Source organism: Pongo abelii, chromosome 7 (assembly GCF_028885655.2).
Source record: "Pongo abelii isolate AG06213 chromosome 7, NHGRI_mPonAbe1-v2.0_pri, whole genome shotgun sequence".
NCBI classification, from domain to species: domain Eukaryota; kingdom Metazoa; phylum Chordata; class Mammalia; order Primates; family Hominidae; genus Pongo; species Pongo abelii.
In genome coordinates this window covers 30,542,656-30,567,509 of record NC_071992.2, presented here as the reverse complement: position 1 = coordinate 30,567,509, position 24,854 = coordinate 30,542,656, and the positions used below count along the sequence as shown (strand labels likewise).

The window sequence follows — 24,854 nt, the reverse complement described above, 5'->3', positions numbered from 1 at the left end:
AGAGTGAAATACTATTTCATGCACCAAAATGAACTGTTCGTTTCTCTATTACCATGATGGGGACGCCAATGTCAGGCCACAGAAGGTCCTCTGATGGCAGCTTGGGAGAATTCCACACCACCACGACCTTGTTCAGGTAAGGGAGGCCATTCAGCCTCTCTAAAGAGTTCATAAGCACTTCCTCCCGCTCATAAGTCAACATCACCACCGTGAACTGCTCTCGGGGAACATTGCCTCCAAGCGCTGCCTGAAACTCCTTGCCAGAACCCCCAGCTCCACCACCAATAGGCCGAAAGCCAGTCCCTGAGCCCAAGAATTTGGCCTCTGAGGGCAACACAGGGTCAAAGGGAGTGTGGGGGAAAAGATGGAAAGGCCCTGGAGCACAGTTCCAGCTGCGGTAAAAGTCAGTGACAGTCAGAGTGAAATTGCGGAGGTATCTGGGTGAGGCGTAGGGCGGCTCCGTCTCCACTGGCCCCAGGTCCAGGTCCCCGTTGTCAGCCATGTTGGGGTCAGTTCCAGCCGCCTTGCCTGAACGGTGGGGGATCTCAGCTGCCGCCTCTTCCCGGATGGGAGCGGCTGGGATCTGGATGCGAGTCCTAATCATAGCCAGCACGGTATTAAAAATACTGTCAGCAGTGGAGAAGTAAGTCTCCCAGAGAAAGCGGCCTTGCCGCCTCATAGCCAGGAGGTCACTATCGGAGAGGCTTCTGAGCAGGAAATGAACCTCGGTAACACGAGGCTTGGGCACCACCAGGGCCGCCTCGTTCCACTGCAGCATGTCCTGGTACGGAAGCTGGACCTGCTCCCCCAGCACCACCGGGACGGCACCGACTTCCAGGGCTTCGAAGAGCCGTGTTGCACACCCAGACGAAATAACCAAGCGAGGGTCCCCGGGGGTAATGATGAGGGCGAAGGTGGAGAGCTTCAGCAATTCCAAGCGGTCCTCCCGCTCCCCACACAGCGCCCACTCAGTCGGCAGGCTGGGTTTGGGCTGGTTTTTGCAGGTGAATTCCACCAGGACCTGATCCAGCTTGCTGTCCTGCACCGCCTTCAGGGTGGCAATGATCCGGTCATCGTAGTCGGCGGGAGGGTCACCCTCCATTTCCTCTTCGAAGGAGCGGGCCTCCTGAAGGCTAGACCTCAGAGACTCAATCTTCTCACCCTGGAAGGTGAAGAGATATTTCCGCTTCACCGGCACCTGTGGTGGGATTTCCATGAAGTTGGGCTCAGACATGGCATGGACCAGCGGTGATACGACCAAGTCAAAGCCAGGTCTGTACTGGACAGCGTAGAAGGTGGACTGGGCCACCATGGCACGGCCAGTACTGACGTTATATAGGAGGTTCTGTGTATCTGACTTACGTGACAGATTGATGATGACATGGTTGTGTCCATCCGTCCGCCAGTGTGGCAGGGAATACAACTGCTTCTCCAGTTCTGCAGGCCGCAGCACCATCGGCTCCTGCATCTCTCCCACTAGTATCACGTAAAGGCAGGCAATGTCTGCATTTTCTGTAACATAAACGTTAGCTCGTGCTGTCGCCTGAAAAGCCTGCTTGACCAAGGGATCCAGGTAGCTGCCAAAGACAAACTGGTCACTGTCATAGACGTAGACCGGGAAGCCAGAGGTGAGAGGGCAACGAGAATAATCAAAGCAGTTGTGTAGCCGGCAGCCCCGAGTGGCCTTCGGGGGAGGGAGGCCGGCATCGTCCTTCTCTGGGAGCAGTCGGATGGGCAGGGACAGCTTGGGCTGGTTCTGGGCCATGAGCTCCTTGTAGGAATGCTCGGTCTGGCTGATGACATTCTTGAGCTGGAGCAGGTCCTGCTTGGCGTTCTCAATGCTCTTCTTACAGGCTTCGATCTTCAGATTCAGCTTGGCGATCTCGCTGTTCAGCTCTTGGCGCTTGGCCTCCAGCTGCAGGAGCTCTTCACTCACCGACTCCCGGATGCGGCAGAGATCCAGCACGTGCTTCACCTCGCACAGCTCGTTCCCCACCCGGGGGCCAAAAATCCGCTTGCCTGCCTCGTCAGCCTCATCCAGAGTGGTGAGGTAATAGTGGGCGATGAGCGGGAAGAAGACCAGGATGACAAAGAGCGTGAAGCTGAGCCATGTGAGACGGATGCGGTTGGACCAGCGCAGCATGCAGGTCTGACCTCCATTCCCCACACCCCCATTCCGCAGCATGGTATAGCCTGTCATGAGTCCTCTGCAGCCTGCCCCCCAGATCACGTCGGGTCACTCGCCATAACCATGGGTTGCTATTCCACAAAACGATCTCCGTTTCACTGACACGTTTCTGGAAGAGTTAGTGTGCTCCCTGGACAAGGCACCAAATAAAATGAAAATTTCATTTTCCTCAGCTGCAGCTGAAATGGTCTCTGACCCTATTCCAGCAGATTTTAAGTTCTGGCTGTCGACCAAAGAACATGTCCTTAATCTTTATCAAACGGTAAAAGGTGCCACATTCTTGCTGAGATGAAAGGGAGGAGGTACCTGATGATGAAACCCAGGAAAAACACCCTGGAATGAGACAGACTTTTTCAACTGCCATAGCTCTTGTTTCTTGGTTTTGCTGACCAACAAATATGCATAGTGTCTATTCACAGTTATACAGTAATGGGTTAGAACAGAAATAAACTCCAGCTTCTTACGATGCCTTTGCCAACAATCAGGCCTGCAAAAGAAAGAGAACCATGTCAGTCTTGAAGAAGTTATGTTCAACACCCCTGCCACCATACATTTCTAGAAAATGCTTAAATCTTAGATGGAACAATGGCTGGAACACTGGTTGTGTCTCAAAGAACATTATAATGACAATGCAGAGATGTTGTTTGCTGTTTGGTATAGGTCTTTTACTTGGGGTAATAAATGGATAAGTGCCCCAAAAAGCTGCAGTTTACAACCCCTCCCCACTTCTTATTTAACTGGATCTAGAGCAGCATTACAGCCCTACAACATGATGACCAACTAAATTCATGGGACAAAGATGTCCATGGTCTTTTCTCATCCTGTTCCACACCTGGGCATCATCTTTAGATGAAGAGAAATACCTTCCTAGCCAACCGGGGTAGTTTATGTTTACTCCTAACCTGTAAGTCTTCTTTGGAAATACTTTACAAAAAAAGACTCTGAAAAGCTCAATTTGTTCCATGTAGAGTTGAAAGGGTTGAAGAGAACTCTTGATCTTTATCCAGTAGTAGATGCAGTAATCCTGAGATAAAATGTATTTCCCAGTTTGCTTCTCATTTATCTTCCATTAGCAGACATCATGTGCTCTTTCTTAAAATATAAATAGTAACTTGCTCTTTTAGAAAGAACACTATACTTAGAAATGAGAGGCATTCGTTCTCCTTCTTTGCTGACAGATTTGCTATCAGACCTCGGTTTCCTAATCTTCTAAAATGGAGATAGGTGCACGGAGATGGCAATGCACCACGTTGCTGTGATACAAAGTGCAGTGGATGGGAGGATGCTTGTAGCGACTCAGTCCTTCAGCAACACTCCCAGCCCTGCTCTCTCACCAAGCTTCACTGCCACCGGCTACAGAGGCTTGCCACTTGCTTTCCCTCAAACTCAACACAGCTAGAAGCAAATCATAATATTCTATGCCAGGGAATATTCCTGGTTTCTTTTTTTAATTCTTCCAAAAAATATTCACCATACTCTTAACAGGGCTAAGACATGCCAAGTATAACTGTGGGAGAATCTAGGATGTATAATCCTTGACCTCATGGAACTTTCCTTACCCTAAGAGATAAGATATAAACAAACAAGGGTACACGTAGCATAAAATGAGTAGGACTTCACAGAGGCACAACCACTTTCTCTAGCTTCTACCTCTGTCAAAGATGTTTAACTATTAAAGGTGTAATAGTCTTCTCTCCTTTTTACCATTTTTATAAACATAATTTTAATTATGTTTCACAATAAAGATTTTTTAAACATTCTAACATTTTTTCAAGCAACATTTGATTTCATCGTAACATCTGACATTAAATTTTAATCTGTCAATAAATTATAATAACAATTTCTAAAGACAAGGGGATATTAGGCCGGGCGTGGTGGCTCACGCCTGTAATCCCAGCACTTTGAGAGGCCGAGGCGAGTGCATCACCTGAGGTCAGGAGTTTGAGACCAGCCTGGCCAACATGGCAAAACCCCATCTCTCCTAAAAATACAAAATTAGCTGGGTGTGGTGGCACGCAACTGTAATCCCAGCTACTCAGGAGGCTGAGGCAGGAGAATCGCCTGAACCCGGGAGGCAGAGGTTGCAGTGAGCCGAGATCGCACCGTTGCACTCCAGCCCGGGCAACAAGAGTGAAACACCATCTCAAAAAAAAAAAAAGAAAGAAAAGAGGATATTAGAATCGGCTAACAGCAAAGAATGAGAGGAGGGAAATGATGGTGTGAGTCACTTTGTCCATTAGAAAGAACACTGACAAGACATCAGACCTAAAGTTGATGATAATATTACTAAAATGTTTAAGTATTTGGATAATCTAAACTTGGATAATTAGCAGCTGACTAAATACTCAAATTTACATTATCCTTGTGATTCAAACATTTAAATCTCTTGCTTTCAAAAGAATCTTCTTTGCACTCATGACCAAATTGTAACAAAGAAACAACAGAATGGAAGAAAAAGAAAAGAATGCTTAATCATAGCAATCCAGCTGACTCATTCCTTCCTCACCATGTGTTTCAGGACCCTTCCTTCCTCTGACTTGTGTAGCATTACACCTCAGCACACGACTTCTTGAAAGAGTGAACCTCCAGGGCTTGCTCTCCTGATTAAAAAAAACAACAACACAAATTGAACAGTGACATACTATTAGAAAAATACTCAATACTGAAAGTGCTATTAAAGAACCTATTTATTGTCCCCTATGAAAAGATTTCTCTTATGTACATGAGGTCACCGAATAATTTACTGTCCAAACAGAGACTCTTTGAAGTGGAAAGGGAGACTATTAATAAATACACTGGGACAAGAGGTATACACGGGGACTCTCACAGGCAAACCGTCCAGACAGACGTTACCTATTTATGTGCTCTAAGGGGGAATAAAACCAAACACTAAAATATGGAAAAGTCCTTACTTGTTGAAAGTATATACTGAGATATTTACAGATGAAACGATATACCTGGAATTTGCTTCAGAATAAACAGGATGAGGGTGGCGGGGAATGTTTGCAGGTAGAAATAAATCCAAGATCGGCCATGAGCTAACTGCTGTTGACACTGAATGATGGGTACCCATGGGGGATTATTATATCAGGCTCTCTGCTTTTGTCTAGGTTTGAAATTTTTCATACCAAAAATTCAAAAAGATACTACATACAGCGTCTAAACAGAGGTTATTAAAAAGTCATTTGGAGACTGACTATACCTAGTCTAATATTTCTAGTGCTACCAACTTACATATAAGCAGAGCTGAGAGTAGAAACAAATGTTCTCACAGAAACCAATAATTCGACAATGATTCAAAAGAATGCATCCCCACTAAATTCCCATCTCTTTTACTGGAGCTAGGCAAAAGCATCATCCATGTCCAATAGTATGAGCATTCCTTCCTAAACAGCTAAATAAATTATTTCAAGCACAAAAGAAAAAGAATACCCTCAGAATCTCTTCCGTCATTCTCTGGAAAATGACAATAAACATATCAGCCTCTAGAAATAAATGTCACTGAAACAATGATAAGGAGCAACCTTCAGATTTTTTTATTCCATATACAATGTACATGTCTAATTCATTCTTAGTCACCTGCCACAGCATTTCATGCTTAACTTGCCAGCTGGCCTCCATTCCTGCCCCTACAATGCACTCCATACACAGCAACCAGGACCATCTTGAAACGTGAGTCAGACCACGCCTCCCCTCTCAATATTTTCAAGGCTGCCCACTGTACTGCCGGGCCCCCCAGACCCATCTCAGTTACCATCGCTCTTCCCCTTGCTCTCTCAGCTTCAGTCACACTGGCCTCCTCTTACCTCCTCGACTGTGCCAAGCTTCTCGCTCTCAAAACTTTATGCCTGTTTTGTCTGAAATGTTCTTCCCCAGGCTTCTGCCTCGCAGACTCTTTCTCATCCTTCAGGCCTCAACTTTCCTGGCATTCCCATTTAAAGTTGCCTTTCTTACCCCTTGATGCTCTCTGGCACTGACCCACTGATTTACTTCCTAATATCTTTTAATTTATTAATTCCGTCCCTTCCCCACCAAAGCCTAATCCTCAAAGGGAGGAACCCTTTGTGCTTGGATCACTGCTGTGTGGCCAGCACCCAGCCCAGTGTCCAGAACACTGTAAACACTCTATAAATATTTGTTAAATAAATGAATCGTATCACTGATCACTTCCTCATCCTACAAACTCTCAATTCTCCCCTGGACTTCCATGAAGCTGTGCTTTTTTAGTGTTCCATCTACTTCCCTGACTCATCCTCCCTTTCTGCTTTGCTGGGACCCAGTCCTCCTACCTCATACTGAAAGTGTTCCCCATGGCTCTCAACACAATGTTAATGAATCCATTAACAAATAATATATTGTATTGAATACATTATAAACTACAGAGAGAGAACTTCAGAGCCAGGAGGCAGCTGGATGGCCATATGGACCTGCAGCTAGACTACCTGACTCAGGATGCAGCTCAGCCTTGAGAATTTCAGAATGTTACATAATCTCCCTGAGCTCATTTCCTCCTTTGTAAAGTGAGGCTGAAAATCTCTACCTACCGCCAGGGTTATTGCACAAATTAAGTAAGATATTATAGTTGGAGGAAAAAAAAAACGGGAACATGGCTAAAACAGTGCTAAGAGGAAAATTTATGCATAAATTCTTGCATTGAAGAAAAGTCTCGAATCAATAACCTATGCTCCTCCTTCAAGAACCCAGAAAAAAAAAAAAAAAAACCTAAAGAGCAGAAATCAACGAAATCAAAAACAGAAAAGCAGAAGAGAAAAATCAAGAAAACAAAGAGGTTTGTCACTGGTTTGAAAAACCTACAAGAATGACAAAGAAAAAAGGCAAAAGACACAAATTTCCAATAGCAGGAATGAAACGGGCTATCACCACAGTCCCTGCAGGCTACAAACAACTCTGTACACTTCAGTGAAATAGACCAACTCCTTGGAAAACACAAAGTACCACAACTCATCCAATAGGGAATAATCTGAATTAGTTTTATAACTATTAAGTAAACTGACTTCATACTTTTGAAAATCCCAAGAAAGAAATCTCCAGCCCCAGATGGTTTCACTGAAGAATTCTACTGAACATTTAAAGAAAAATAAACACCTATTCTACACTGTCTCTTCCAGAGGAAGGAACACTTCCCAGTTCATTTTATAAACCTAGCATTGCCCTGACTAAAGCCAAAGACAGTACCAAAATAAAGACCACCACAAGCCAGGCGCTGCGGCTCATGCCTGTAATCCCACCACTCCGGAAGGCTGAGGGGAGAGGATGACTTGAGACCAGCCCTGGCAACACAGTGAGACCCTCATCTCTACCAAAAAAAAAAAAAAAATGTAAATTAGCCACGCATGGTCCCAGCTACTAGAGGCTGAGGTGGGAAGTGAGATCACACCTGGGTGACAGAGCAAGACCTTGCCTCAAAAAAAGAAAAAAAAAGAAAGAAAACTACAAAAAAAATCTCTCATGAATATAGGCACAAAAATACTTAACACAATATTAGGGATAGAATTCAGCGATACATAAAAAGAATCCCATTATATTGCATTTAAGTAGCAAAGTCTTAAGTATTTTAATATAGTTAATCCTACCCAGAAGCATAAAAATTCTCCCCACTTACACCTTCACTTCTCCTATCAAAGTGTCTTGCATTCTCACCCATGCTGTGCACCTCATATTAAGTCAGTCTGCATTTTACACTTCCTGCCCATGTCCTCTCCTGGTTCTCTTTCTCTGATCCCTTTTCACCACTCCCAAATGTAGCTGTTCCTGCAGGATTGTCCTTAACCTCTTCTCTGCCTTCACTTCCCAGAGCTTGCCAATGAGCTTCGGTTGGCCCCCTGATGGGCTGACTCTCAAATTTACTTTTCCCATCTTCACCTCCCTCCTGATATCCTTTTTCCAGTGGTCAGCAACACAGACATCTACACCTCAGAGGTCCAATGGCAGCAAGCACATCTTCTATGACTAGAACAGGATCATGACAGTGTCTTCTCCCAGGGGAAAAAAAATTAAAATAGTTGTATACAGAGATTTATCATTCAGATTGTGGCCAGCATTCTACCTTTCACTCTTTTCCCTAATCAGACATTTTTGCTGACAAATGCAAAGTAGAAGTCTCCATCTGCTAGCTACTCACTGGAGGGCTGAATCAAGCCGTAGCCCTGGAAAGCTGTAATGTAATCACTCCATTCAAGAGTCTGAGCGGTGGGCTGAGAAGTCGAGGCTCAGAGTTCCAATCCAGAACTGTGCACGTGCTGGTGTTCCCCTTCACCTTCTCGCCCCTCCACCTCCACATACCAGGGCCCTCCTCCTCTCACATCCCTTATCACAACAGCAAACTGCGATTATCTGCAGGAACATTACTCACGGCCTTGCTTTCAAGAGTTTGTTGATATAACAACCATCCTACGGACTCGACTTTTCTCCTTGTAAAACTAAAACACTGATATTGAAACTTCCCATTGCGGATCTGGGATATGCCTCTATTTAGGTCTTCTTTTGCATCTTTTAATAAAACTGTATAATTTTTTTATACGCAGAAAATTATCAGACTACAATGCAGCTCCAAAAGAAAGAAAAAAAGTTAAACTACACTAAAACACTCACCCAGAGAGACAGGAGGCACGACGGGAAAGAAGGGAGTCGCTGCTCCATCTGGCTATTATGCCTTCCACGTGGAAGGTATGAAGAGAGAACAGAGCGAGAAAGAGAGAGAGAGAGGCTAGACGCTTTCCAGATGTTCCCAATGAAACCTTCAACGGCCTCTAATATCTTAAATAATTACGATAATAGCTAACAGATATTGAATGCTTACTGTATGCCGGGTTAAACCTATTACCACATATTCCTCAACACACTCACTTAATCCTCACAGCAATCCCATGAAGTGGGTTTACTGTTATTCCTGTTCTGTACATGAGGAAACCAAAGCACAGAGGCTAATGAGCCATGGATCACCCATGTTATGTGGTAAAACTTGAATTCAAACCAAAGCAAGCTGGCTGTAAGGCTCATACCTTTAATGCCTTAATTATGTTACACTGTCTATATTAATTCAAGTAACAGTGTGAGCAGGCGCACACACATGCTTATCATGTGTATCATTTTTACATTCTCCATATCACTGCTACTCCGCTGTAACCATGAATAATAATTACAATTGACACACATAATATTCCTCTAAAACCCAAAGCCAACACTATATTCAAAGTATTTACCTGCTAAAGAGAATAGCAGACTCAGAACAAAATATGTTTGCCACCGTGCCTATGGCCCACCTGTATATCTGTGCTTGTAGTACTATTTTCTCTTTTTCATTTAGGTCAAAATGGGCCCATCAAGTGGCAGAACTCCATGACAACCCAGGTGCGGGTTCTACAGAGCTGTCTGCACGCTGCTGCCATTGCTGCCATCACCAGGAGCCCCTCCAATTAGGTAAAGAGAGTTCTCCACAGGAAACCATTTCAGTGAGGTCGTTGAAAGCAGTATTTCAGAGGATTGTTTTGTTTTTAAGTACTAACAACCCAAAAAGCATCATTTCCTGATTTCCTAACTACAGGCATGACAAACAGCCTGTCAAGGCAAGACAGTACCTAGTTCATGAAGTCAGGAAGTATGTTAATAAGCGCTAAAACACATTTCCCAACGCTATCACTGATTTGTCTTCTGTTTAAAAAAAAAAAAAAAGGCACTTCCCAGGGAAGCTAATTGTAGATAAAGAGTAAGCTGTAAGAACTACATGTAGACACTTCCCAAGTTATAGGAGACCAAGGCCCTATGTTTTTCACAATCCAACGGCCACAGTGGTTTCTTACTGTATAACCTAGCCTGGACGAAAAAAGGGAAACAACATCCTCAGCAATTAAAAAGCAAAATGAAGTGTGAAAAACTGGTTGTGCCTTGACCTACTACTGACTGAAGAGTGAAGATGATGATGCAACCAGAGAACCCGAGTTTGAGCCGCCCTTATTACAGGGCTGTTTGAAAGGGAAAACAATTTATTCTTTGGGCTTAAGAGCAGATTTCTAAATCCCGAGGTGTTCCACAAATGCCACTAGCAGACAAATCACAAAATACAAGAGGAACTCATCAATAAGTGGTGAGCATTCCTTCCGCTGCTGAATATATAGATATTAACAAGGAAAATGAGGCTATTGATTACTCCAAGTTACCTGTTTACTTGGCAACAAACCTGGGCCCAGAAGTCTCAACTCGCAGGATAAGTCCTCAATTTGAAAATTATGCCATTGCCTTATCTGCTTCCCTTCCTACCAGTTTGCTAATGTCCCACAAATCCAAATCGTATTGTCTTACCAGTCAGTTTAATTATGTGTCAAAATCAGATTCACCACTTAAGAATTTTTTCAAATAACAAACTGGGGCCCGTGCTACATTAACTAAATCAGAATTCCTAGGTGTGGGGGCCAAACTCCTGCAGTTTGACAAAGTTCCCAGGTGATTTTAATGCAGAGCACACAACCCTAACTCCAAAACTATTGGTCTAATGAAGAATTGATAGTAATGGAGATTCAGATTGACGGCAGCTGAATCAATGTAGACAGCTAAGGAAGACAAACAGCACTATCCCTTAGCTAATGCAGAAAGTCCGCACTACAATGCACCACATATCCTTGGAAGATGGGGAGGAGAGGGCTTTCTCATAATTGCTACTGATTTACATTTACAGTGTGCTAGGCACAGTACTCTAGATAACACACTTCAGACATATTACCTCATTTCATCAGCCACATGGGAGTACTGTCATTTCCACTTCACCAATGAAGCAGTGGTGTATCATTGAGGATAGGAAACTTGTTCAAGGCAACACAGCAACCAAGTTACAAATCCAGGTCCGTATGACCTACAGCCCTGTATACTGCTTCTTGCTTATCTACCATTTGTTTACTTAGAGGATTCATTTTGTCTTAATTCATTTTACAATCATTATGTATTACTTTTGTAATTAAAAATATTACCTTGTTGCAATCTTTTTAAAAAACATCTCATTACATTTTTCAATAAATAATGTGACACACCTATTTGGAAAAAAAAATAAAGTCAGATTACTGCATGACAAACCAAATCCAAAAATAAGTTCCAGATGGATTCAAGAGTTAATTATAATAAATGAACTGTAACAAGAAAAGGAAAACATACATGTAATTTCATCTCAAGTACAGCCACTTTTCCAGGAATCCAAGCAAAAGTAAAATCCAGAAATGTTTAACAGGTTTGACTATATAAGAATCAAAGGATTCTATGTATTCAGAAGGAAAAAAAAAAGCTTAAATTTGATTAAAAACGGGGAAGCCTGCGCAATATGACAGAATTAAAAGAAGGCAATCAACAGTAGTCAATGGATATAAACAAGAAGTTATACAAAAAAGGGTTCAAGTGATAAACATGTTTGTATGTTTAACCTTCCTAGCAATCAAAGAAATACATATTTCAAACAAGATAATGTGATATTTTCCACTAATAAATCATCAAAGAATTGTAAAATTATAATATCTGGTGCTAAGCAGGATCCAGGGTAAACATTCCCACACTTGGCTGCTGAGATTGCAAATTGGCACACCTTTCTGGAGCACAATTTGGCAGTAACAAAAACACTGAAACTGTGTTTATCCTCTTTCCCTGTTATTCTATCCCAGAAACTATTCTTAAAGAATCATGAGCGAGAAAAAAGATTTAACTTCCAAAATGTTCATACTAAAACATTAAAATAAAGTGATTAAAGCTACAATGTGGCAGGTACTCTTGTGTTAGTAGAAAGGTAAACTAAAAAGTAATCTGCCATTTGTAAGAAAAAAACCTTCAAAATTTTCTTATCTCTGATTCAACAATTTCACTTTCTAGGAATATATTTTAGGTGAGCAAGATTTGTATATAAAGATGCAATCACCTCATTCTTTATCATCTATATAAAATATATAAATTAAATGTCCAAGACTAGGAGCAAGGTTAAACAAAGTGTGACTGTCACTGATATGACTATGATACCATTAGGAAGCTTTTCAATGGTTTTAAATAAAATGAAAACATGTTCACAATATAATGTTAACCGGAAAAATACAGATTCAAAGCCATATATGCAGTATAACATGCTTAAAATGCATATGTATATATTTCTGAATAGAAAAACGGAAACAAAAACACCAACAGAGGCACTTCTAGATTGTGAAATTATAGGTGATTTCTGCATTCTTCCTATCTTTCTTACTCTCCCTCCTAAAATGAGATGCATCATTTTCATAAGGACTGGGTAGAGATGTAGAAACAAGGTTTTTAAATAAGGTCTTCAGATGGATTTTGCTAACTTATTCTCAGAACAGTCAACTTAGTATGCAAGTGCCCGGAGTATAAACTAATCTCTCTAACGGTTTCCGCTTCTCAAACACACATGATTCTTATTTTATGCTGTGGAGGCATACAATTGATATCGTTAATGTCCTGGGCCTCCCTGAATGAGATAGAGAAAGTGAAGCAAGTTTGCTAAGCCATACATAAATCAGGTTTTTTATTTCTTTTTTTAAGAGACAGGGTCTTACTATAATGTTGCTCAAGCTGGTCTTGAACTCCTGGACTCAAGGTGATCCTCTCACCTCTGCCTCCCAAAGTGCTGGTATTACAGGTGTGAGCCACCGTGCCCAGCCTTAAATCAGCTTATGACTCGGGCATCCTCCTTCAACCTTTGTGGGTGAATTCAGCTTGAGACGCTTTACCATCCCATCATCATTACCATCTTTCTGATTAATCAGGTCCCCTAACTTCCCAATTCCTTGTTCTTGACTCATAAGCTCCTTGTCCTTTGTTAACTCATAAATTAAGGGGTTAGACCAGATGACCTCAAAGATCCTTTTAGACTCTAGGCCCTCACTGACAATTGTTGCACTGTGGGGAAAATTTCACCACCCTATCTACTCAAGGCAGCAAGGCCATTCCCAAGACCTCCTTCTCATTTCACCTCCAAGATTTCAAGCATAAGGCTTTCCTTTAAGGCCCCCCCTTAATTTTCCACAGACTCCATTAATAATTTGGGATCCCATCAACTATTTTCTCCATTCGAAGCCACTGTGCTTTTATATTTTACAGCTCTATTTCAGAAACAAAGGAAGCCGGATGCGGCGGCTCACACCTATATCCCAGCACTTTGGGAGGCCAAGGTGGGTGGAAGTTCAAGACCAGCCTGGCCAACTTGGTGAAACCCTGTCTCTACTGAAAATACAAAATTAGCCAGGTGTGGTGGCGCACACCTGTAATGCCAGCTACTCGGGAGGTTGAGGCAGGAGAATTACTTGAACCTGGAAGGCGGAAGTTTGCAGTCACCTGAGATCATGCCATTGCACTCTAGCCTGGGCGAAAAGAGCGAGACGCCGTCTCAAAAAAAAAAACAAAAAAAGAAAAAAGAAGCCATGCTGGAAAGAGTAGGTCAAAATTGCTGAGAAAACATTTAAAAGCAAGTTGGAAAAGAGGCTTGAAAGAGAAAATGGTCAAAAAAGCAAACATCCAGGACGTTAACCATTAATATTATTGACCAGTCCAAAAGGTATTGGACACAGCCAAATGAAGGAATATACCAAAGGAAAGGCATGTGTGTGAGGGGTGGCACTCTAAGGCAGGCACCTGCAAGCGGCAGCTGCCTGTTTTTGTAGATGAAGTTTCACTGGAATACAGCTTTGCTCATTCAGTTATGGATTCCGTTTGTATGGCTGCGTTTGGTAGGCATTCTTATATATTATGTATATGATGCTTTTACTCTCCAACAGATTCTACAGTTCATCTTCCTATGGCTCCACTTCTAGACTTTTAATGGGTCATTTGGGTGCATGTGAGTAGTATCCTACATTGCACTTTATGGCCTAAGTGTGGGAGAGGGAAGTATGTTAGTAATGAGTCTCCCCATTCCTCTTCTATTTTCAAGATCACAGGTTTTTTAAATCCTGCTTCGCTTCTCCCTAGTAACATCACCCAAGAGGTCTGAATGATTGAAAATTTAAAGGGACTGTGCAACTGGTTCAGGCAAGAAAAGAAAAGATGAAGCTTACAGGTGAGCCCACCTCTGTCCCTCTTGCGCTCACAAACTCTCTCTGCCTAGGCTATGCTATTTCCATGAAACCTCCAAACGTGAAAAATCCTTTCTTCCCTCTTAGTCAGTTGCCCTATCATTGAAAGTCTTCGAATTGATAGTTGCCGAAATGAAGAGGTAACAAAAATAAAATAGAAATATGTTAATAGAAGTTTTCTGAGCTAAACTTAATAACCAGCGAATGGAGTAGGCAGTTTTAGGACGTTATGAAAGGTCCTGGTTTCATATTCCTTGCCTCACTCTAGAGTAACATACAAAGGCGCTCGAACCTTTACCAAGAGTAGGTCTGATGGGACCTTCATTTTTCTCCTAACACCTGAGTCTACATCAGGGAATCCCTCCCACCCTCCTCCAGAAGACCACCAGTCTCAACTGAGACAGGGACCCTGCATCACTCCTGCAGCCCCTCATCACCCATAACCCTCCAATCCACAGCTGGCCTAGGGCCCTGCGGAAAAGAACTGGTCTCTCTCTAGTCTAAGACATTCTTCTGCTGGCTTCAAACCACCCTCTGGACTTGCCCTCTCTCCTAGAAATACATTTCCCATCCTCAGCCTGGCCCCTGACTTACTTCTCTCCAAACTGTTCACTTAAAATCTTTTTACTCCGAGGTCAAAACTCTGAGGCCTAATCACTGAAAGATCCCAACTACGCACCAAGTATTAACAGGGTTTTCCCCCACTAGAAAAGCAAGAAGTGGAGGGATACAGACATACGCCTGTCAATCATTTTTTAGGTAGGTATGCCCCTCACATCTCTGGATATTAAGCACGTTTCCGGAAGTCTGAAGAGCCACAATTCTGACTCTTCCAGAAAGCACTTAGGCTAGATTCTCTCATGCTCTTGAGTTCTTATGATTCCTCCGGCTCCCCACAGGCAAATGAATGGGAAATTCCCACAGGATAAGGTATTTTTAACACATCAAATAACAGTTTAAGAAAACGGTTTTTCTTTCATCACAAAATATTTCAAAGTCCCTCTGCTAAATAGCAAGTCGCTGAGAAGGCTTCGCTTCGCTCCAGACTCTGTGCCCCGCAGTTACTATCCCAGCACACAGGTCACAGCGATAGTCACTGTATCAGAATGCAGGACTCACTGCCGAACAAAATACAGAAAACTGCAGAGTCTGCATGGCTGCAACACACAAAGCCTTTAAAAACAAAAGAAAGCACGGGGAGCTCGGCCAGTAAAAATGAAGCTACCTAAATTGGACAAAGAATAGGACAAAGTGACAAGAAATGCTAAAGACGACTCTTAAGTAAATCACATATGGGGGAAAAAATGGACATGTGGTGGTGTTCTGCGCTTCCTCCTCCACCAAAAGAGTCGAACCAAGAGAACTTGATGAAGCTTTTAGAGTTTTTAAAAAGGGAAGAAAAACAATCCAGGTTGCGGGGAAGGGCGGGGGTGGGGTGGTGCGAGTGGCGGGGGAGGGGCAAGATCCACAAAATTTAAGTCTTCTGAGAGCTATACAGATTTTATTAATAAAAGGAGCCGAAGCTCTCGCTCAATGTGGGGAAGAAAAAGCAGCACCCATCAGCAGCCGGGCAGCCCTGGCTCGCCTCCGAGGGGCTCGGAATAGGTGCTGTCCCCGTCACTGGGCTCGGAGCTCCGCCGCGCACACACGCCCCGCGCAGCCCTGTCCGGTCCAGCCCGTGCAGCGCGAGGCCGGCTCTAGGGGAGCTGGGCCTGGGAACCAGGGTCCTGCAGCACCTGGACCCTCGGACAGGAAGCGGCTCCTCTGACCGTGGCTCCTGAAAGGAGACGAGCCCGGCAAAAAGAGCCAGCGGGGAGGGCAGCAGGCGACTGCGTGTAGAAGCGGGTGGCAGATGTGGGAAGGTGTGCACGGGAAGGGGTGGGGGTAGTCCGGAGCTGCGCCTCCGCCGACAGAAGATGCTCCGGGCCAGCAGCCGGAGAAACGCCGCAGGTCACAGAGGGTGGAGGGCTTCAGGGAGCAGAGGAAGCCCAACAGCTGCAGCCGAGCGTCCAAAAAAAGGTGGAGGCGGGTCCCGAGCAGCCCAAACTGGGGCGAGAGAGGGCGTGTGGGGGCGGGGAGGGGGTGCCCCAGCCCAGGGACCCGTTAGCCCTCCCCGCTGCCGGCCGAGGGCCTGGCGGCCTCTCCCCGGGCCCCCAAGCCACCGGGCAGGCCTACTCCGCTCGGAGGCTGCACACCTCCCGCCGCCGGGCAGCAGCCTCCCCAGGGCACGGCGGACCCTGTCCCTCCCGCCGCGTCCCCAGCGCTCGGGGCCAGCCCCGGCACCCTCCCATGAGCCCTTCCCGGCGCGGCCCCCGCTCCTCGGGCTCACGCGCGGCCAGCAGTCCTACCGGCTTCCAGCTCAGGGACCCGCCGCCGCCGCTGCCGCTGCCTGCGCGAAAGTCGGCGTCCCAGAAGCCGCTCTGGCTGCCGGCCGCCCGCCTTCCAGGCCGCGCCTGATCCGCCGCTCCCCCTGCCGGCCGGCAGCCATTTCCGACAGGCGACTGCGGAACTTGCCGAAGGGCGCCGCGCCGGAAATGGCCGAAGCCGGCGTTCGGGAGCGGGGGCGCGGACGCGAGCGCGCGCTCGCCACTTTCCCGACCGCGTCTGAAGACCGCCGAGGCCTGCCGCAGCACCTCAGTGACACCCGGGTCAGGGGCGCGGGGCCGGGCGCCGGGGATTGTGGGTGGCGCGGGGGGCGCGCCGGCTGCCTTCGGAGCCCCGCGACCCGCGTCCTGCAAAGGCCGCAGGGCCCTGTCGAGAAGACCCGACTGCGAATGGCGGGGAGGATGCTCCCGGCGGCGCGGGAACCGGGTCTGACTGCCGAGCCACCGCCGCTTCCGCAGGGGCGCCGGCCCCGGGAAAGTCAAGTCATAAATCCCCGAATCTAAAACTCCATCCTCAGAGAAAAGGCCTCCAAGGACGGGCACCGTGCGCGGCAACTGCCTGCAGTTTTGAAGCCCTTTGACTATTTCATAACAAAGACAAGGCCGGGCCGCTTGGACACTTAGGAAAATCCTGGGGCTTTGCAAAAACAACAGGTTAATCTAGTCGTGTGGGATGATCACCAAAACAAGACAGGAAAGAAGAACACCGTGTCAATGCTGAAAAGCCAGCCCCTGTGAGCCCCAAAGTGCACGTTTTCCACAGTCCCAAGGAACACGTGACTGTGTTTCCACACTTGGGAAGTCAGGACGAGACCCCTTGGATAATGGAACAGGGGATGGGGGTGGGAGCAGGCACCCTACCTGGTCACCTGCTTAACTTAGAAACCAGCTTTTAAAACCTGTAACTGCAGTATGAGCTACGATCAAATTTGCCTTAACGTTTTTTTTTTTTTTTTAATGTTTTTAATACCCAGAACACAGGGCTTCTACTCCAGGGTTTCCTCGCCAGGGAACCCCAAACACACAGGACCTGGAGAAGCCGGGTAGAGCTGGCTCCTGGCCCTGCGCTTGGGTGGTCGGCTGCCTTAAGAAGAACTGCACCCCAGAGACAGGCTCGCAGCTGCCGACCTTATCCACTCGCCCTTCCTGCTGGAGCCCAGGCCCAGTGTTCCAGCAAGGAGGCTGAGAAAATGCTGAAGACTGATGCCCACGGGGGACAGCTTGGGCTAAGGATAACGTTTGCAAAACAAACCTTTGAAAACCCACAGCAACCTGTTTCCTAGAGCACACTCTTCATCTCTCCACCCCCAAACTAGTCCCAACTCGGATCCTCCTTTTCCTATCCTCTTTCTCTTGCTCTCCCCTCTCCTATTCACTTTTCCTCTCCTTTCCTCTTGATTACTATAAACAAATGCTTTCCAAGTCTTACCGCCATCATATGTGTACATATGCAACCCTTACTGTTACCAATTTGTTGAAGTCAAGACAGGAGGAGGCAAAGTTTAAAAATCAGAAGCATTGCAGGAAATGAAAATGGAGTGAGTGTTGCCTGGGTATCATAAATTTTTTTTTTTTTTTTTTAACAGTTCCTCTACTTGGCTCTCCTCCAAAGGTACGCGGCCGCAGCAGGCAGGGGCTTGGCAGTGTGGGAGGAGACACTACAGAAGACAGGGAAGAACTACCAGGCCTTGGTTCATCTCCACACTGGCGAGAGAGGACGTGCAGGTACCTGCTACCTGTTGGACTCAGTCTTTTACGTTGGAGTAACTTAACACATTGCTGCCCTTAACTTTGACCTACTTGCTTTTAAAGATGATGACGCTGGCCAGGCGCGGTGACTCATGCCTATAATCCCAGCATTTTGGGAGGCCGAAGCAGGTGGATCACGAGGTCAGCTGTTCGAGACCAGCCTGGCCAACATGGTGAAAACCTGTCTCTACCAAAAATACAAAACTTAGCTGGGCGTGGTGGCGCGCGCCTATAATCCCAGCTACTCGGGAGGCTGAGGCAGGAGAATCACTTGAACCCAGGAGGCAGAAGTTGCAGGGAGCCGAGATCGCACCACTGCACTCCAGCCTGGGCAACAGAGCAAGTCTCCATCTAGGGAACAACAACAAAAAAAAGATTATGAAGCCTTAGGAAGAACAGGGATATTCACCTGCTGCTGAGCCCCCCTCCGCTTTGATCTTGTGAGCCTGCACTCTCCTGCTCCCCTCTCTCAGTCTCCTCTAGCTCCTGTTCCTTCTCCTACCTTGTATTCTCTGCCAATGATATGACTGGGGCTACTTTCTTTTTTCCTTCTCACACTCTCTTCTTGCTAATTTCAACCAATTTCCCTGCATCATCTCCACCTGCAAGCTGGTCCTTTACAGCAGAGCTTGGGGCCCTGCTGCCCAGTAGCACTCTGGACACCCTCACATCATCATCATCATCCTATTTTTATTTATTTTTTGGAGACAGGGTCTTGCTCTGTCGCCCACACTGGAGTGTAGTAGTGCAGTAGTGCGATCATGGCTCACTGCAGCCCCGATGTCCCTGGGCTCAGGTGTTCCTCCCACCTCAGCCTCTGGAATAACTGGGACCACAGATCCCTTCCACTCTGCCTAATTTTTGTTTTTTGTTTTGAGACGGAGTCTCACTCTTTTTGCCGAGGCTGGAGTGCAGTGGCATGATCTCGACTCTCTGCAAACTCTGCCTCCTGGGTTCAAGTGATCTCCTACCCCACCCTCCCAAGTAACTGGGATTACAGGCACGCACTACCATGCCCAGCTAATTTTTGCATTTTTAGTAGAGACAGGGTTTCACCATGTTGGCCAGGCTGGTCTCGAACTCCTGACCTCAAGTGATCCGCCCACCTCGGCCTCCCAAAGTGCTGGGATTACAGGCATGAGCCACCATGCCCAGCCTAATTTTTGTTTTGCTTTTTTTTTTTTTGTAGAGACGGGGTTTCAACCATGTTGACCAGGCTGGTCTCAAATTCCTGAGCTTAAGCAATCAGCCTGTCTTGGCCTCCCAAAGTGCTAGGATGCAGGCGTGAGCCACCACACGGGGCCTTCATCGCCCTATTAATATATACTTTATGATAATTGCCAGGCAATAAGCTAAACCCTTTTATTCACTGTCTCACTTTAATCCTTACAGGGAGGTATCGGCTGCCAGATAGGGAGCTGAGACTTCAAGAAGCTAAATAAGGTGTCCAGCACCACAGAGCATGGAGCAAAGGACACGGGACTCCAAATCTTCCTAACTCATGTGCTCATCTGGCTATCTCACCAGGGCCTTAAATTTAATATATCCCAAACTGAACTCATCTTTATCCCTTCCCACTTTGCACTCCTCCAATGTCCTTGTTTAAAATAGTTACCTTTATCTTTCCTAACCCAGAAACTCAAAACCTGGCATCATCTTTGACTTCTCTTTTTACCTTCACATTCAACAGTTTCCAAGACTTAAAGGCTTTATTTGTAGGATCTCTACCATTGATCCTCTACAGTTTCACACCTACATCCCATTCTCATTCCCAAATCCCCATAACTTCTCTCCTGGCCCATCCCTTAACACTGAAATCCTGGCTTGGAAAATATGATCACATTCACAGCAGCTGTCCCCAAGAAGGAAGCCAAGGCAACAGTATGCACAATGAAGTGAGTCTTCACTGATCTCTCCATATTTTGACATTTTACAGCACTTATTATCTCTACTTTGTATTTTGAAACTGAATCCAAAATAGTTTTGCATTGTTGTTTAACAGTCATGTATGTAGATTTTTTTTTTTTGGTTTTTGGAGACAGAGTCTGGCTCTGTCACCCAGGCTAGAGTTCAGTGGCGTGATTTCGGCTCACTGCAACCTCCGCCTTCTGGGTTCAAGCAGTTCTCGTGCCTTAGCCTCCTGAGTATCTGGGAATACAAGCATACACCACCATGCCCGGCTAATTTATTTTTAGTAGAGATGGGGTTTCACCATGTTGCCCAGGCTGATCTTGAACTCCTGAGCTCAGGCAATCTGCCCACCTCAGCCTCCCAAAGTGGTGAGATTACAGGCATCAGCCACTGCACCCAGCCCCCCAATGTGTGTAGATATTTATCCACATCCAGAAATTAGGAAAAGCAGGATGCATTGAACCTTTGGTACCCAGCAGCAGGAGCCTGTGTGTCTTCTGTCTGGAGCACAATCACAAGGACCGAGCATCAGCAGCATCCACTGTCCTTTCAGCTCCAAATTTTAAACTCCCATAAGAGAGACATCATTGGCCCAGCTTGGGTCACGTGTCCACCCCTTTAATCAATCAGCTTTGGCCAAGCAGCAGGTCATCCGGGTCCAAACATCGCAGTTGGGGGCCTCACCTGTAAATAGAGCTTGTTCCCAAAAAAGAGGGAGGTACACATCATTCATTTGTTTATTCATTCATTCAATCAGCAAATAGTTGAGCATCTATAGAAATATATGCAAGGTTCTATTATGTATGCAAAATGTATAAAACATGGCCCTGCCCTCACACCATGAAAGTTACCACATAAAAAGAAGTCACCAGATAAAAAAGCATAACAGTATTCATAAGTACTCATGAGTGACCATCAATTCAGTTACACATGATGGAAGATAATTCATTATACCTAGTATAAGCCACTGGCGGTAAAAGTAGTTAGCAGCAATGTGTACGTGATCAACAAAAGCTCACAGCAGCACCATTTACACAAAAACAGAAAAGTACCCAGATGTCGATCAGAGGTAGACCAGATAAACAAAATATAAAATATAACACCACACAATGGCTCACACCTGTAATCCCAGTACTTTGGGAGGCTGAGGCGGGCAGATCACTTGAGGTCACGAGTTTGAGACCAGCCTGATCAACATGGTGAAACCCCATCTCTACTAAAAATACAAAACTTAGCCAGGCACATGCCTGTAATCCCAGCTACTCAGGAGGCCGAGGCAAGAGAATCGCTTGAACCTGGGAGGCCAAGGTTGCAGTGAGCCGAGATCACACCACTGCACTCCAGCCTGGGTAAAAGAGCGAGACTCCATCTCAAAAAAAAAGAAAAAAGTGTATATGTATAGTGTATGCATGCACAGAATACTTTACAGCAATAAGAATGAGTGTTCTACAAATATACACAATATTGCTGACTCTCCCAAACAATGTTAAACAAAAGCATCCAGACACACAAAAATGTGTACAGTATATGATTCCATTGATGGAAAGCTTAAAAACAGGCAAAATTAATTCACCCTTATGGAGTCTTAAGTAAGGGGAACAAAAGGGGCCATCTGGGCAGTGATAATGCTGTTTCTTGAGCTGGGTGCTGGGTTCACAGGTGTGTTCAGTTTGTCACATTCATCAAGCTTACACTTCTCATACATCTTCTTTTCTATATGTATGTCATCCTTCAATAAAAAGTTTTTAAAAAATAAATAATTGGGCTTGTGTGGTGGGCTCACACCTGTAATCCCAGCACTTTGGGAGGCTGATGTGGGAGGAGCACTTGAGTCCAGGAGTTTGACCAGCCTGGGCAACACAGGAAGACCCTGTCTCCACAAAAAAATTTTAAAAGCCTGGCATGGTGGCACACTTAGGTGGGTAAGGTGGGAGGATCGCTTGAGCCAGGAGGCTGAGGCTGCAGTGGGCCGTGATCGCACCACTGCATACCAGCCTGAGTGACAAAGCGAGACTATGTCTTAAAAAAATAAAAATAAATAATTGGCACTCAAAGTAAGACACCTTTAATCTCCCTTGAACATCAGCACCATGATTATCCTGGAGTTGCCAATTATCCCCACACTCCCTACCTCCTCCCCACCACCACCACCATTATGCCCCCTTCTTAGAGACATAAGACACTGGAGCCTTTGGAAGGAGCCACTATATTTACCGCATGACCTCCTCCCCTCTGGTCCCAGCCTACTGGACTTCTCACCTGGAATTGTGGGAACAGGTCACTGTAACTGAGTCACGTGACAGAGAGAGTGCTTGATCTATTAATTTACACAGATTTGGAAGAAAGAATTTCTGGGCATGTGCACAGTGATAAGCCCAGAAATCTAGTCTGCAGAAAACAGAAGCAAATAGAGTCAGCATAGAGAGGGAAACAAACAAACCCACCAGAGATGGAGAAGCCTCAGAGGCTGTTGACATTGACCTCTGGTACCCACATGTCCCAGGTGACACTGGGTGTCCACGTGATTGCTTATGTAGCCTTACTATTTAAAAAATTCTCATAATCCCAGCACTTTAGGAGGCCGTGGCGGGTGTATCACGAGGTCAGGAGTTCAAGACCAGCCTGGCCAACATGGTGAAACCCCATCTCTACTAAAAATACAAAAATTAGCCGGGCATGGTGGTGGGTGCCTCTAATCCCAGCTACTCAGGAGGCTGAGGCAGAGAATCACTTGAACCCAGGAGGCAGAGGTTGCAGTGAGCCGAGATGCCGCCACTGCACTGCAGCCTGAGTGACAAGAGCGAAACTCCACCTCAAAAAAAAAAAAAAAAATCCTCATTTACTTAAATAACATGAATACGTTTCTGTCTCCGGCCACCAAACATGACCCTGCGTGTTCTTCCCTGGAAGAAACTAAGTAGTTATTTTGTTGGTTTGTTTATTTGGAGACAGAGTCTCACTCTGTCGCCCAGGCTGAAGTGCAGTGGCGTGATCTCGGCTCAGTTTTGGCAACCTCTGCCTCCTGGGTTCAAGAAATTCTGCTTCAGCCTCCTGAGTAGCTGGATTACAGGCATGTGCCACCACGCCCAGCTAATTTTTTGTATTTTTAGCAGAGATGGGGTTTCGCCAGGTTGCCCAGTCTGGTCTCAAACTCCTGAACTCAGGCAACCTGCCCGCTTTGGCCTCCCAAAGTGCTGGGATTACAGGCTTGAACCACTGCGCCCAGCCCCTAAGTAGTTATTTCAGAGCCAGACTCTTAAGCACTTTGCATGTGTCATCCCATGTGCTCCTTTAACGACCCTAAACAATAAGGACCATTATTAGTCCTTTGTCACAAATGAGAAAAATGAAGCCCAGGGAGGTTAACTAATTTGCCTAAATCACCAGCCTAGTAAGTGGTGGTGCCAGGTTTTGGACCCGGACAGTCTAACTCCAGAGCCTGAAACTTTACCAACTGTGCTCCGCTGTGGTGCAAGAGAAATGCTGACCATGGTGATGTGAATTGTCTGCTGCATTAGTAGATTTAACAAAGGCATTTGATTTGTTAAATGAGTTCAAATGTAGAAATGATACAAAAGATCAGCTGTCCAGAGAAGCTGGTGCGCACATTTCTTTCACAAGGGAATGATCGTTTGAGGTATACAAGCCAGAGAAATGTAAACTGCATAGAGTGTGACAAATATGCCAAACAAGTCTGTGTTCTCTTACCAATAAATTATTTTACAGATTTCAGCAAATACTCTCTTGGGGGCCCTCACTGATTGCTTATTTTTCCCCACGTGTTTAATATCCAGGAGAAGGGGATTTGAGTCCCACAGAAGGAGAAACTGGTGATAACAGTTACTTCAAGTCTCAGAGAGGGAGGTGCCTGAGTCATTTTCCATGTTAATGGCTGCCAGCCCCACAATCCACTCAGCAAGCCTTCTAGATCAATCCCAAACAAGCCATTGGTGACCCCCAGCAATCTTCAAAGGGAATTATCAGTGAGGTTAAGTCAGATAAGAACTTAGTCTATTTGTAAGGCTTCGATTTTAAAAGAAAGTGCTGACAGCCACTATTCAAGATCTTTTCTATATATAAATGACTGAGCAATTTTGTGGCTTATAATTAGAACAATGCATGACAATTTCTAGATTGAGATTCCAAGGTTACTCTTCTCTTTGGTCTATCAGTGCCAAAAAGCCAAAAGGTCATCTTCTAAGACTCCAGGGATAGCACTCATTACTCTGATAAATGGCTGACTCTAGAAGTCCTGGCTTTGATGTTACCTTTTAAAAGTGGCTGGTTTTTGTCTGGCCAAAGGTGGGGCCATTTGGGTGGCTCACAGATAATTTGTGGCAAGAACACTGAGTTAATATCAGTTGCAAGACAAAACACATTTTATTGTTAAAAAACTATTTGTTAACTCATTACCTCATGTGATAGTATTCTCTGCCTTGCCATGTGGCTGTTAAAAAAAAATAAACATTCAAGTTTCACATTAGAAAGCTTAGCCTGATTCAAATCTGTTATCTGTGGCTGGGCACTGTGGCTCATGCCTATAATCCCAGC

At 45.4% G+C, this 24,854-nt stretch overlaps 1 protein-coding gene across 1 annotated transcript in view; it reads right to left on the bottom strand.

Moving 5' to 3' along the window:
• The window catches only part of EXTL3 (exostosin like glycosyltransferase 3), a 37,757-nt gene extending 35,557 nt beyond the window's left edge, over positions 1-2,200 (bottom strand). The window contains exon 1 of the mRNA XM_024251578.3: positions 53-2,200. Within this exon, the coding sequence (XP_024107346.2) occupies positions 53-2,200 (2,148 nt within the window). The remainder of the gene's footprint in view (positions 1-52) is intronic.
• Positions 2,201-24,854: the final 22,654 nt, after the last annotated feature.